Source organism: Fundulus heteroclitus, chromosome 14 (genome assembly GCF_011125445.2).
Source record: "Fundulus heteroclitus isolate FHET01 chromosome 14, MU-UCD_Fhet_4.1, whole genome shotgun sequence".
Classification (NCBI taxonomy): Eukaryota; Metazoa; Chordata; class Actinopteri; order Cyprinodontiformes; family Fundulidae; genus Fundulus; species Fundulus heteroclitus.
The window spans coordinates 19,474,665-19,488,781 of record NC_046374.1 but is presented as its reverse complement, the minus strand read 5'-3'; the positions used below and the strand labels follow the sequence as shown (position 1 = coordinate 19,488,781).

The window sequence follows — 14,117 nt, the reverse complement described above, 5'->3', positions numbered from 1 at the left end:
CAGAGATCAAAGCGTTCTCATCCCTTCTAGGTTTACATTTGTGGGGTTTTGCGTTGGTGATGGCAGAAGTTGCAGGACAAAACGCTTCCTCTCCGTTGTTGCTCTAAAGCCTGTAAGTGAGCAAGCTTTTGGTTGGTTCTACAAACATTTAACAAAAGCTGTTCCAGCACTGCATTGTTCTCTAGTAAATAAATCACTCAGCGGGTTAAAAAAATATTTTAATTAAGAATGATTTCTAAATTTAGTGGTTTTCTCTGTCATTTACACGTTCAGACTCGGCACCATGAAATACACATTAGTTATGCTAGTTGTGTACAGATTAGGAGACATTTTATGTTGGTAAATTCCCCCATGAAGAACATAAATGCTGAAGTACCTTTCCCATCAGGAAAGCTTAGTGGCAAATGACTTAGGATTGCTTTATTTATGATTTAGTTTGCGTTGAATAAGGCAGAACGGGCCTTCTTTATGGATAATAAAAATGCAAATTAATATTTTGTGTCACAGTAATTTGCCGTCCCAAAATTACTCTTGAGTTAGTGTCCATTTGTTTTACCAGCTGGCATTAAGATCTGAAATTATCATGGTATTATTATAAGTAAGATCAAACTGAAATTAATTTTATCAAATTCGTTTTAAATCTGCCTTAATGGTTGTATCAACTTTATTATATAGTTATGAATGTAAGTTGGCTCTTTTTTTCTTTTTTTCCTGTAAATTGCCTTAAGATGGAATGAGTTGTGAATAGGTTATGTATAAATAAATGAATTGGAATTTCACCTAATCTCATAAAAATCTGAAGGACCATCATGAAAATGATTCCTCATTGTTATATAAACTGTCATTAGTTAGTTCACCATATGTTCTTTCCTCATCTAGTTTATGACCTTCTCCTACATCCTTTGAGGTGGTTTGTCTCCCCTCCACCATTTCCTTTTTTATGCATCTCTGTATGTGGAAAAAGGCAAGGTGTTCCTACGAGTCCATCAACCCTTCCCCCCGTGAAGAACCATTATTTCTAGTATTATAAGAACTAGGGAAAGAGAATCTTAAAGTCGTGAACAAAGGAAAGGGGGGGAAAAATGTCAGTGCCTGAAGAAAAATAGCTCCTTAATTGAGAGCGAATCAACCTCTGCTTCTAGCTGAATGTCAAAAGGTGTGATTGGAGATTGGGTGCTGATAATGAATAATTACATCAAAGATGGTAGACTCCCCGTGCATGTGGAGTAGGTCTTTGCCGTGCATCGTCTGCTACTTTGTGTATCGTCTCGTGGACTAGCAGGTGTGGAGAGGTGTGTGCTCAGCCTTGCATCAGACTCTTAAATTGCGTGCGCGCGTTTTTGTGTGTGCGGTTGTTGGAGCTTGAGCGTGTGCCTAGCATGTTTTGAATGTTGAAATTGCAGCTGGTGAGCCATGAATTAAAAAAACTACCCGCCTTCTTTCTCCCCTACAATCACCCACTTCACCAAGCCCAAAACATGGCGCTGTACATACAGCAACTGCAGTGTGGAATTATTTGCACTTATTTAACAATTAAAATAGTCCTGAGAGCGCAGAAATCAATTGTTTTTTTTTTCTGTGCTAAAGTAATGAGACAAGTACGGTGGCCCCATATGGAGAATAGATTTATAAATGAACAAATACCAGGGGGTCTGCACATATGTAGTGAGGGCCAGCTTACCACCAAGTACAAGTCCAGTGGTAAGTAGTGGTCTTACACAGTGTGATCAATTTGAGCGTACCATAACAGATGGCCTCTAGTATACGTAAAGTGCTGTCAGAGACGTTCATATAGACAATATCTCTGTAGTCTAAAACGCTCATGAAGGTGGCAGACTGTTTCTGCGCCCAATACAAGAAACATGACCTATGTCGATAAAAGAATACCAGCTGGAGCTTAAGGTTTTTCAGCAGACTTTCAGTATGACCTTTAAAGGTCAAAGTATCATCAATATGTATGGCAAGGTATTTATAGGATGATCCAAAATCAATGTACTGTCCTTGTTTTGTGACAGTTTTAGGCAGAGGTGAGGGAACCTTCTTTCTATTAGCAAATTATGTAGTTTTACCTGCATTCAGTACCAACCCAAGTTCTGAAAGTTGAGACTGAATGGAGTCAAAGGAAGGATTTAATTCATCTCATTAAATCAGTCATACACTACTGTTGATTCTGTGTTTACCAGTTCATACACAGCATAAAAGGTACATAATCATATTGGATTGCTAATAGTTACCATGACCATGGACTACATCAATTAGGAAGGATCTCTAGTTTTCACAATTTCATCTGAAAGACAGTATCGTACCCTTAACCTTAGAATCCTAGAATGCTAGAGCCCTAATACTAATGTCAAATTCTCAAAAATACATTCATCATCTTTGTATACTGGTATTAGTGGTTATCTTGGTCATTGAAAATAACAAGTTGTAACTTCTGGTAAATGGAAGACAGTGTATTTATGCCAATGTCTAAATGCTAATCCTACAACTGAAAGGTATTTATTAATTTATCTTAAATGCTACTAAAATTTTGATGACCTTTCTGATACCACAGCAAAAAAATAAATAATGGATTACTTTCTTAATTAGAGCACAACCTGTAAGTAGGGGACAATCCAGTTCTTTTTTAAAAATAAAAGTAATTTAGAAGTGTCATTTTTTTGTTTGCAAAAACAGTAGAAAATGTCAATTGATATAAGGGTCTTTATGGTGGTATGCACCTTCGATTTCCTATTGATTACAGTTATGTAATTATTTTAATTTTATTATAATAGTTTTTTTTAATAAGCCAGTGTGTGCCTCCATTTTTGTGCTTATTTGCTGATGATACATAGAAAATGTATTTCTGATGGAATGTTTCACTTCCTACTAGCCGACCAAGCATTCAGCATGTTTCTGCGTGCGATTTCGTTGGCAGCCCAACAGACCCATCGCTGGGTGTTTTATGTCTGTGAAACTAATATTTACACTGATAGTGTCAGCTTATGTTTTCTGGGAGGTTTACTACTTTGCCGTTGCAGATACAAGAGGTTAAGTGCCTTTCTAAATCTCTCTAGTATTAGCTAGTAGCGCTAGCACAGCTAGCATGTGGTATCATTCGGCATTTAATTTACTTGCATCATAGGGAAAGTACCTCTGGACAATGCTTTGCATTTTCCTTGTTGGCTAAGGAGGTTGGCCAGTGTTTCCTCCCTGGATGCAGTTGTCATGTTAGCAGTGTTTAAACCTTTCCGAAGAATCTTTCATTTTGGTCAAGTGAGTGGCTGCAGGGGATATGGAAGGGGGCCAACCCCAAATGGCTTTTTTTCCTGTGACATAATTGGTCGCACCCTAGAGCCCTGCTTTACACTACTTGATTGTGTGATCCTACATGTAGCCGACACAATAGTATATTCTTGAGAGAACATGTTGCTACCAGTAGCAACACATACAGTTTCTGGTAATAATAATCGGTTTGGCCACCAGCTGTACTTTAAAAGCTTAGAAATGTCTTTATTTCCGCGGGGCTCCAAGCCCAGCTTGGTCTTTGGAGTGCTGCTACCAGGAATGAATTGCTGTGCTTGACCAATTAGTATTCCAGTCATAAATCTTGCCATTGGCATTTTTAAATCTTTAATGGCTCTTAATTTTTCATCTTGTCTTGGGGATGTTCACTCTTTTCCCACTCCCTCTTTTCTCACTTGCTACGCCGTTGTTGTGGGCCGATTAAAGAAGGTGTTGATAGTCCTTCAATGCTATTATTATTATGCATGGAAGACCTGTACTAAATGAATTGCAGATAGTTGCTACCCGCAAATGCTTTTTGCACCCACCGGATTGTCTTGCTGTTGTTTCACTTTATTTATTTCAGTGTATCTGTGTACAAGGGTTGCCTGCATGGTGGAAGATCGTTTATCTCACCAATTAAAGACTTTACCCTCAAGTCATGCAAAAACTGGCCTCTGGTCTTGTAAGCATTGGCTCTGATTCATTTACATGATTAATTCCTCTCGCTGATAAAAGGAAGTGGCCACAAAAAAAAAAAAACAAGCTAATGAATTCAGTGCCATTACGGATTCAGGTGTTGCTGCCACCTGAATGACCATTCATCCCCGACACACATACTTTGTAAATGAACCGGACATTTTCTTTTCAAATAAAAGAACAATCAACCATCCTTCCCCATTGGACTGTGAGATTCGTTGTCCACCGCTGAACTCGCTTTGTTCACCATTAACTCCTACCATTTACCAAATCACCATGTCAAGCAGCAGCAGTCCTAGGTCTCCTCAGGTTTTCTTTTTTTTTACCCCCTCACTGAATCAATCATTTGGATTCCCCAGGCCATGGTGGAGACGGTCAACAATTTGCTGCAGCCACAGGCCCAGGCGGCTTGGAGGGAACTGAGCACAGGCGAGCAGCTGAGGGCTGCCACCATGCTGCTGGACACGGTGGAGCAGGGGGCTTTCGTCCTGGCTGACAACCTGCTGAAGACTGACATCGTGCAGGAGAACACCGACAACATCCGTAAGTATTTTCTAACCCGTTTATTTACAAGGTCTCGCAAAAGTTGTTCCGCATCTTGAACATATTCATATTCCACCACCGTACAATGAAAAAATGCTTTCCGTTTATTGGGATTGGATTTGACAGAGGAACACAGAGTAGCTGGTTATGGGGAAGAGTAACAAAAATGATGCAAAGTGTTTTAACTTTGATCTTTTTGTCTTACAAGCAAAACTCTGCAGGGCAGAAAACGAACACTCTGAGCGTTTGATCCCACCACCTGTGTAACATGGAGGCGGGATCAAAATGGCTTTTTTTCAGCTGTGACCCGGGACGCTGGTCTGAGTTGATCAGAAGATGGCCTGAGATAACTTCGGAAAAGTCCTTTACTAGTGCCAGTTGGAGGCCACAAGATATTTGAGGCTGTCCCTGGCAAGGCTTGAAAACGATTGGTCACAGGCGCTCTCCATGCCGATCTGACTGTGGTTGAGCTATTTTGAAATTGATAATTATGAGCTGTAATCTGTAAATGTAAAAAGATAGTAGAGGGAGTAACATGTCGTTTTGTAAAATATTAAATCTGTTGGATGAACACTTATGCATATCACAGTTTTAAATGTTTTGTTTGTAAACAGAATATGATAAACTTATATTTTTTTCACCTCACATTTTAAGCATTGTGTTGTCACACAAAACCCTATTAGAAGAATTAGTGACACTTCTGGTTGAGGAACAAAATATGAACGAGCACAATAGATATTTGTGTCTTTGCTAGGCACAAAAATAGCACTTTTTACAGTAAATTTGCATTGACAAACGCAGGCTTACTTTGCTTGGGGAAATTGTAATCCTCAGCCTCTTGGAGGCAAATTTAGAAACAGAAGACTGCTTTATTCTTATAAAAATGGCCACTTGGCATAAACACTTAGTGTGTCTGACAGTCAGCTCCCCTTGGAGCCAGTCTGTGTGATCTTGTAATTCAGCAATTGTTGTCATTCTGCCAGAATATCCCTGCAGCTTTCAGTTTGGTCTTATCTCAAAAGTCAAAAATAACTAACGCCACATCTGACTCTATTCCTATTGCTGCTGCAGGAGATGTTTATATTCACAGCGGGATTCTTTTGACCTTTTTCTAAATATATGACAATGTTTGAAACATGCCTCTGACATGGCTGCTTATACCCTGAAAACTCTGTCGCACAGTTTTATTGCAGAGGTTTAAAGTTGTATGATGGATTCACCTGCAGTCTTTGACTGGATGTACTTACTGGAGCTTGTGGAAAACAAGAAACTAACTCCATCTGAGAAAAGAAGTGATAGCATTTTTAAAACAGGAAGCCCAGTCTTCCTTTGTTTAAGCAATGATTAAAACACTCCACTGTGCAAATAAAAATACAAAACTACTTCATGAAGCTGGTATGTCACCTGACTTCACAATGCCCACGTGGATTATATTATGTAAATAAAGTGACAAACTAGATTGTTTTTAAATGTTTCTTACACTGGAAAAGTCTTAGATTTGATTTCAGCAGTTTCTAGATTGTAAAAATAAAACAGATTATGGTAAAATAATCATATTTCAAGACTTTATTTCCTTTCCTGCTTTCTAAAAGATTCAGCTGGCCAACTCTCCGTCTGCTTATTCATCCATCCATCGAAATTCACCGACAGTCCATCCTGCCTTTTAACTTTACCTCTAGAAGAGAGCTCTGTAACTGTGTAAGAACCCAGTTGTACTGTGGCTATATACTTTAGGGACTCAGATAGATACAGAAACACAGAGATGGATGGATGGATAGATGGAGTAGAGTGAAAACTCAAGTTGGATGTAATAATTTTAACAAGATCTCTGCATCTCCACGTGACACAAGGAAGATCAACATACCTCTTGGAGTTGAATTTAATTATTACCGGCCTCAAATAGGATCCTATTAGTTTAACAGAATAAAAACAAATCATGTCTAGATGGCAATATTCACAGCTGCTCTTGCGGATCTATACTTGTCCAATATTAAAATAATGTTGCACATGTGAACAAAGCCCTTTATGAATCCAAATGGTATAAATATCAATGTTAATCTTAGTGAATTAAGTAAAACCCCTAAAGGGAAAATAGAAACCTATACATAAGCATCATATGAGCTTTTAATGGCCAACCTTGATATGGTTGCACATATTGACAGACGTTCGTTTTTCATGCACTATTAAATTCCCTAGTAACGGTAAAAAAAAAACAGACTAATGTCAAAAAGTCATCTCATATAGTAATCATAATGTCCAGGGAGTGCAGGAGGACTGAATATATCCGATATAACCGCTCTGGAGCAACTTATCCTCTCGACCTGGACAGACACATTTTTCGCTCGTAAAGAGAACGTATTCTTGCCAGTATGCCAATCGAATAAAAACAAGACTGATTTTTAGCAGCAAACGGTTTGAATTCATCTCTCTAGCTTGGTTTCCCTGCTTTCCTCCGTGCGTCTGAGGTGTCCCTGCCCTTGCCGGTCTCCCCCCCCTCCCCCCCCGTCATACACGGGCCACGGGTTTTCTCGGCGCAGCTATCGATCCGGGGGCGCGCTCTTATTGACGACGGCGCTCTCTGAGCCACTGGATCAAGTGTGAAGGTCACTGGAGTGATGCTCCTCTGCAGCCGCGGGTTAAGTTCTGCGGGACCGCTCTCGGCCGACGGCGGTCAGCTGTAAACTGACATTTATCATGTCGGATTGCGTTTGAATTTATGTCAGTTATTCGGCAGAATCAAGCGCCGCTCGTGAAGATCAGGGATCAGTGCTCATTATTCAGTGTATAAATACCAGGCGAGGCCAGATAACGGAACTGGTGTCTTTACGGTTCTCCCTGGCGGTGTAATCCAAACCTAGGAGCACAGTTTGTTGAAATTTTGAATCGTATGTGCTATTTTAAAGCTGGAAGCCGAACATTTTTGGTCAGTCTGAAGCTAGTGGGGCAAGGGAATTAAAGAAATAGCGTTATGATGAATAACCCCCTACTCCTTACGTGCTGATTTTTTTTTCTGCTTTTTTTTTTTTAACATATTCCTGCTTCCATGGCAACCTAAAAATATAGGTCTACTTACTTAAAAGGAAGCAGGCGTTAGGAGAATTAATAAAAAGGGGTTTTATTGTATCTGGCACACAATTCATCTGGGTATTAAGGAGATTCTGAGCTCGTTTAGAAGGAGTGGTTGGGGGATGGGGGGTGCGATGGCTGTGCAGCCCCGGCTGAGATTTTATAACGTGTTGTGGTATTCTGGTTAATTATGTGCTGGTGACATGTTTACTAGGCCTTATCTCTCTGTTTGCTTGGCTTGTTTTATTTTATTTTTTCAGCCTCTCGGCTCCCGAAATCCTTCATGTCACAGAGGGGTGTTAAATGAGAATGACGACAAAGCCTCATTTTTTTCCAGCCCTGTTTACCACTGCACTAACTAATGATTGATCCTTCCCTTTGAAAGCCTTGTGATGGGGAAGGGCTTTAGCGTGTGCAGATGTACCGTATCTCTTATTTGCTTGCGTCATCGTCGACATATAATGTAAAGTCCACTTTTTTGACCCTTAAATACATTTTATTGTGTACTTGGAGTCTGTACAAGTGCAGAAAAGTTAAATTTATTTTCTTCAGGTGCTGCGTTGATATCTTTCTTTGTTTTTAGAGCAATTACGTCACAGTATTTGCTGCAGAGGTGCTAAACAAGGCCATGGCCATCCGGCTAACCAATTTCTGGCATTTTTATTTTTCGCTGCGATTGCGTAGTCCAAGCTGAAGGATGCCGAAGTTGCGATTGGATAAGTGAAAATGTTCGGTTGTTGGGTGTTCTAATCCACACAATAAACCGTATTTCACCATCCCCCTGCATACTATAAAAATGGCAGAAAAGGGTGGAGGGGAAACACTCTGCGACCTGGATGGGGGTGCTGGGCTGTGTGAAGCGCCTCCTTTGCATTTAAAGAGCCTGCACAAAAACTAAAGAGGGTATAGTAATGTGTGCAAGACAAGTAAAGACCTGAATCCTCCTGAGCATCTTAAACTTCACCAAGTCTGACTGAGCTTGAGCTATTTTTCTGTCTTTGTATGTACTATTTCACTTCTTAATAATTTTTAGATATACTGTCTTCAAAACCCCATCTGGGGACAAGTGTTACAAACTAGCTTATGCTATAAGCACCATGATACAGGCATTGGGCCACTGTCTTATCCAGTTTGTCTATGTTGTGTCTGTCCCTATAAAACAAATCCAGTAATAATAATAAGTACAAAGGTAGTAAAGACGTAGCCCAAAAGATTTGCCACTGTAATTGCTGCAAAGGCTGAGCAGAATATGAATGCACGCCATTTTAGCTTTTTATTGGAAAACTAATGGAAAACCTTGGGTTATTTTCTTTCCGATTCTGAATTTTGCACTGCTGTTAGTTGCTCTAAATAATCAAATCCCTATATATACATTAAAATGTGTGGTTATTAATATGACAATATGAAAACTCTCCAGAGGGGAATACTTTTTACTGTATTTCTCCAGCCGTTGCGTCTATGGTTTGGGTTTTCCAGTTTGCTTGCCCATCGAGGGCTTTGTCTGCGGCGGAGTCGCTTCGCTCACTCCTTTATAAACTCATGAACAGATTTCTGCCGATTAACTGTGTTATTCGAACCCTGCTTTGAAGGTATAGCCCTTGGGTCCGGCAGCTCCTATGGCATCAAAGAAATTCCCCAAAGCCTGTCGTAAGCTCTTTTACACAGCCATGCAGGGAAAAAAAGAGAGCGCGGAGAGGGAGAAGAAAAATGCTTCCTTTATTCCAAAGGCAGGCTTGGAATCCAGGGAATGGTGACTATCTGGGGTATTGTCTTAGCTAAGTTGAATAGGAATGTATCAAAAAACCCTCTGGCCTTTAGAAAAGCACAAGAGAATACTAATACAAAAGATTTTTTTTTTAATCGAAACAATGGAAAGCCATGGTATGAAAACAGATACAAAGGGAGGATTACATGTGCCCTCTCCGCAGCCCTCTGTTGGCTCTAACCTTTATCAAAGTCACTGTGTCACGGCGACATCAGATCACCAACTGAATTCGTTATCGGATTTAATTAAGTTTCTTTCTCTTACTCTTGTTCGGGCTGTGTTTCAAGATGAGAGTCGCCACTTCAGACTAATCAGGCAGCTTTACTGCTGCTGTAACAATGGCTGAATCTCCTGAACTGGTTTGAATGTTCCTGCTGCTCACATCAGCAGGAATATTAAAGCGTCTTGCTGGTAACACTGTGGCTGATCTCTGCTTATTCAAATGCCAATTTGATTATTAGAAATGCACATTCATCCTTCAGCCCTGCTCCTGTTATTTCTGTGGCCACATTGAGAGGTAAAACAGGGTCACACTTTTGGACAAAAGGGTTAATATTGTAAATACATATTTCGTGAAAATGTATTTTGTTGTCAAAGCAACCGTTAGACAGGTGCATCTTAAGCACTTTGGATAGAGTGCCTTACATTTACTTAATCGGAAAAACAGAAAATTCAATAAGAAAATTTTGACATTATATAGAAAGGTTCTACTGCCAACATATGACTGCTGACTCGACAGTTGTCCCGCAGTCAATGACAGCCTCCACAAGGAGAGCAAGACATAACATGTCACTGCTAAAGAAACTGGAGGACTGCGTAGTAAGAGAAAGTTTAGTGGAAGGGAAAACTAGGGTAGACAAAGGTCCACAATCAGTATGTGTAAGTCCAACCTTAACAGGATGGTGACGCACAGCCGATTCAAGAGTTTGGACTAAACCTGTGGACTGCAGTTACGAGTATAAGGTGAGACAGCCAGCCACGTGACAATGACCTAAAACATAACAGCGAATCCATTTCTTGAACAAGTCTAAGTCCATATCTTGATCTTGTAGTGGTCCTTTGGGATGACTTGCGCTAGGCTGTACATCTTCCCACACCCGAGTGAGGAGTAGAGCAAACTTTCCTCAGAACGATGTTGACGACTGATAGATGGCTACAAAAGGCATCTCCTTGAAGTCATTTCAGCCAAAATGTGGCTTGGGTGTCCCCCCCCCCCCCTTAGTTAGAAAGCAGGTTCTGTTTAACTTTTGTTTGATGTGTTAAAAAGGGTTCATTTTTGTTGTTTATTGTTGTTTACTTATTGTAGAGCATGGGCGCAAGAGAGGTTTCATGACATCTTGGGAAGTTCTACTACTGTACCAAATTTTAGACCCTGTAGGATAAAGTAAGGTAAAAATTTATGGTGTTTTAAAAAAATTAAGGAGGCTGTGTGAAGCTAATTCTGTTGTGTCCTATAGGACACTCTTGAAATACTTACACTGCAATCACCAGGGTCAGAGTTCCCACTGGTAGCAGGAGATGATACCTGGACCCTAAAGATATTGCCACAGGGTTTGCTTTCTCCCAGCACAGTCTCAAGAGAACGCAGGAGACTCCAGGAGAAAGGCCTATTATTCTAGCAGAGCTGGACAGGACCTTTGGAGGTGCTTAATCGATCAGCAGGACCGGTATCTGCAACTTTGTGCAATGAGGAACAGGACTAGTACTGTCAGAGGCCTACAAAGTGACCTCTAGCAGGCAAATGATGTAGATATCTCTAACCAAACCATTAGAAACAGACTTCATGAGGATGGCCTGAGGACCCAACGTCTTCTAGTAGGCTCTAAACTTACTACACAGCGCCATAGAGCTTGACTGGTATTTGATAAAGAACACTGGAATTGGCTAGTTTGCCAGCGGTACCCTATTCTTTTCACAGATGAGAGCGAGTTCCCTCTCAACTCATGTGACAGATGCAACATAGCTCAGCATGATTGGTTTGGTTGTGGGTCAGTGTTGGTCTGGTGAGGCATATCCATGGAGGGACGCACAGACCTGTACAGCTTAACTAATGGGACCCCCGGCCCGTATCCCTAGACCCATTGTTTACCCAAAAGATTATTTGCCAATGGAATGAGTATTTTGACCCCCAAAATAAGATAATTAGACATCCTGTACTTGAAATAAGGTGATGGAGATGAGTTGTTCCTATTTTAAGTGCAAAAATCTTATTCCATTGGCAAATAATCTTATTTACCTGCTCAAATCAAGGACAAATACACTAATTTTAAGAACATTTTACTTAGTTTAAGTTCCGTTTTTGCAGTGATCTCTGGAACATCGTGTTTAGGTTAGGTTCATTCTACGCCACCAGGTTACACCCTAGACTGTCCTGCAGCTCAACTATGTCCTACACAGAATCTGCGAGGAGATACATGGACAGTTGCTGCCTACTGTCCATGTGAAATATCAAAATATTTCACTTTTTCTGTGACTTCAGACTAAGGCCTCGCTGGGTTGATACATCATTTTCATCAAACGGTGTAGCATCCTTTTGTTCCTAACACATTACCCACTCAATATCAGTAAAGATGTTGTGTGTGACTTTTTTTTTTTCCCAATTGAGATCTGTTGTGTTTTCAAACTCTTCCTTTAATAATTTTTTTGGAGCAGTGTATACTGACTTTAATGGAACAAAGTTCCACATGCGCCTTTTTTTCAACCAGCCTTCTATCAGCAGCTCATTTTTCTTTCCTCTGACACAGGAAATCTTTGAACCATAAACTAGGAACTTGCTTCGGATACAACAGCTGTTAAGTTGCTGTAGAGGCTGCTCTTAATCTTCTGCCCATATCTCTCGCTGCCTGTGTTCATAATGACAAAAAAATATTTCATGATATAAGGGATTTCTGTTTTTAATGTATCAATAGTGTCACTTTTGCATTTAAAAGTCTCCTTTCCTAAAGAAAGACACTAACAGCCCCTATAGTCGGAGTTGAAAGCCAGATAGGTCTTTAAAGAAGCAACCCTCAGAAAAGTGAAGTGTTGTATGATCCTGGGAGATGCAGTTTTTCAAATCTGACACAATTGAATATGTGTCTGAACATTGCCAATTGCTGCTGTTGTGTGTAGTTTTTAATCCCCAGATGTGATCAGCATAAATACTCCACCACCCCTGTTTTTTAGGGTGGAATTGTGCAACATGCAACTTCAATATTTTGTTAAAGCAATATTAGGTGCATAGTTGCCACTTTTTCTGGCTTTTTTCAGATTTTATCTGATTCATAATGGAATGCACAAGCTCATATATATATATATATATATATATATATATATATATATATATATAATATATATATATATATATATATATATATATATATATATATATATCTATATATATATATATATATAATTATATATATATATATATATATATATATATATAAAGCCAGAAAAAGTGGCAACTATGCACCTAATATTGCTTTAACAAAATATTGAATATATATATATATATATACCCACATGCACAGCAATATCTGTAGAAATTCCCCTTAGGAAGATGCTCATCTGCTTTAAAACCACTTTTGATGTGTGCTTTGGATAATTTTCTGGCTCAAACACCTGGTTGTCTCTGGGTTCTAATAATCCAGTTGTTGATTTGAAGTTCAGGAATTTGAAGGTTATCTTTTTTTTACTCATTCTACTTTGTGTAATACTCTTATATCTCTGACAGCTAAGCATGATAGTGTTACTATCATTCTGAAGTGAATGGGAGGCCAACATTAGGCTTCTGGAATAGCCATAACCTCAGCCCTGTTAAAAATGCGTGTTTAAAAGCCAGGTATGTGCCAGATTGTTGAAATAGAAATTAATGTCTACTAATTCTGACAATAAATAGCACATGTATGCTCCTGTGGTTGTTGCTAGCAATATAATGCATGTGATTATGGTGGCACCGGCCAAGAGAGGAAAAAGAGGTTTACCCAAATTAGGTTTTAGAAAGTTAACTAAAGCTATATAATGATTCCAAACATAAGTAAATGATTGTCTAAATGTTTGATTAAAAGCCCAATTTAACATTCGTGCCCATAATGAATTTATTTGACAGCATGCTCGCCTTCAGAATCCCATATTTCACAGTGACATCCACAGAAGAAATTAGAAAGGACATGACCTTGGCGTTCTCAGAGGACCCTCTGGGCTTTTTTTTTTTTTTTATTGATTCCTCACAGTTTTGTCGGGTTTATTCTGTTTATTGTGCAGAGCTGGAGGTTGCAAGGATGAGCACAGATGGGAATTTGCCCGATCTGAAGTTTCCACAAAGCGGCGGGCAAGGCAACTCTATCCACCTGTCAGCGAACACACTAAAGCAGCACGGAAGAAACGGTAAGACGGCAACTCTCCCACTGGTGTCCTGAACTTTCTGTTGCATTTGTGCGACTTCAGCGAGAAGACAGTTCACAGAACTGAATGCACAAAAGGCTTGAAAAGCTATAGCAGAAATACATATTTAATGTTTACATAGATTTTTTTCTCTCTCTCTCCACTTGTTGTTTGAGATTAATTTCAAACATCTTTCAATTACCAAAAGCTTTTGTCTCTCTTTATAATGTAATAACAGAAGATATGCTATATATGTTTTTTCTGCAGCTTTCTGGGTTACATATATTTCAACATGTACTTTCAATTGTAAACAAGGTTGAGGTAAAGACAACGCTTAGGCCATCTTCTAGTGCAGATGTTGCCGTCAGCTCATTCAAATCAGGACAGACTGCGTAGCTGAGCTGGCTGTCTCTCA

The 14,117-nt window shown here is 39.6% G+C and overlaps 1 protein-coding gene across 22 annotated transcripts in view; it reads left to right on the top strand.

The window, feature by feature from the left end:
- LOC105937280 (adhesion G protein-coupled receptor L3) overlaps positions 1-14,117 on the top strand; it is a 333,177-nt gene that overhangs the window by 243,116 nt on the left and 75,944 nt on the right. For all 22 annotated transcript variants that reach the window (XM_036146482.1, XM_036146481.1, XM_036146486.1 and 19 more), the window contains 2 exons: positions 4,323-4,506; positions 13,583-13,705. In XM_036146482.1, the coding sequence (XP_036002375.1) occupies positions 4,323-4,506; positions 13,583-13,705 (307 nt within the window). The remainder of the gene's footprint in view (positions 1-4,322; positions 4,507-13,582; positions 13,706-14,117) is intronic.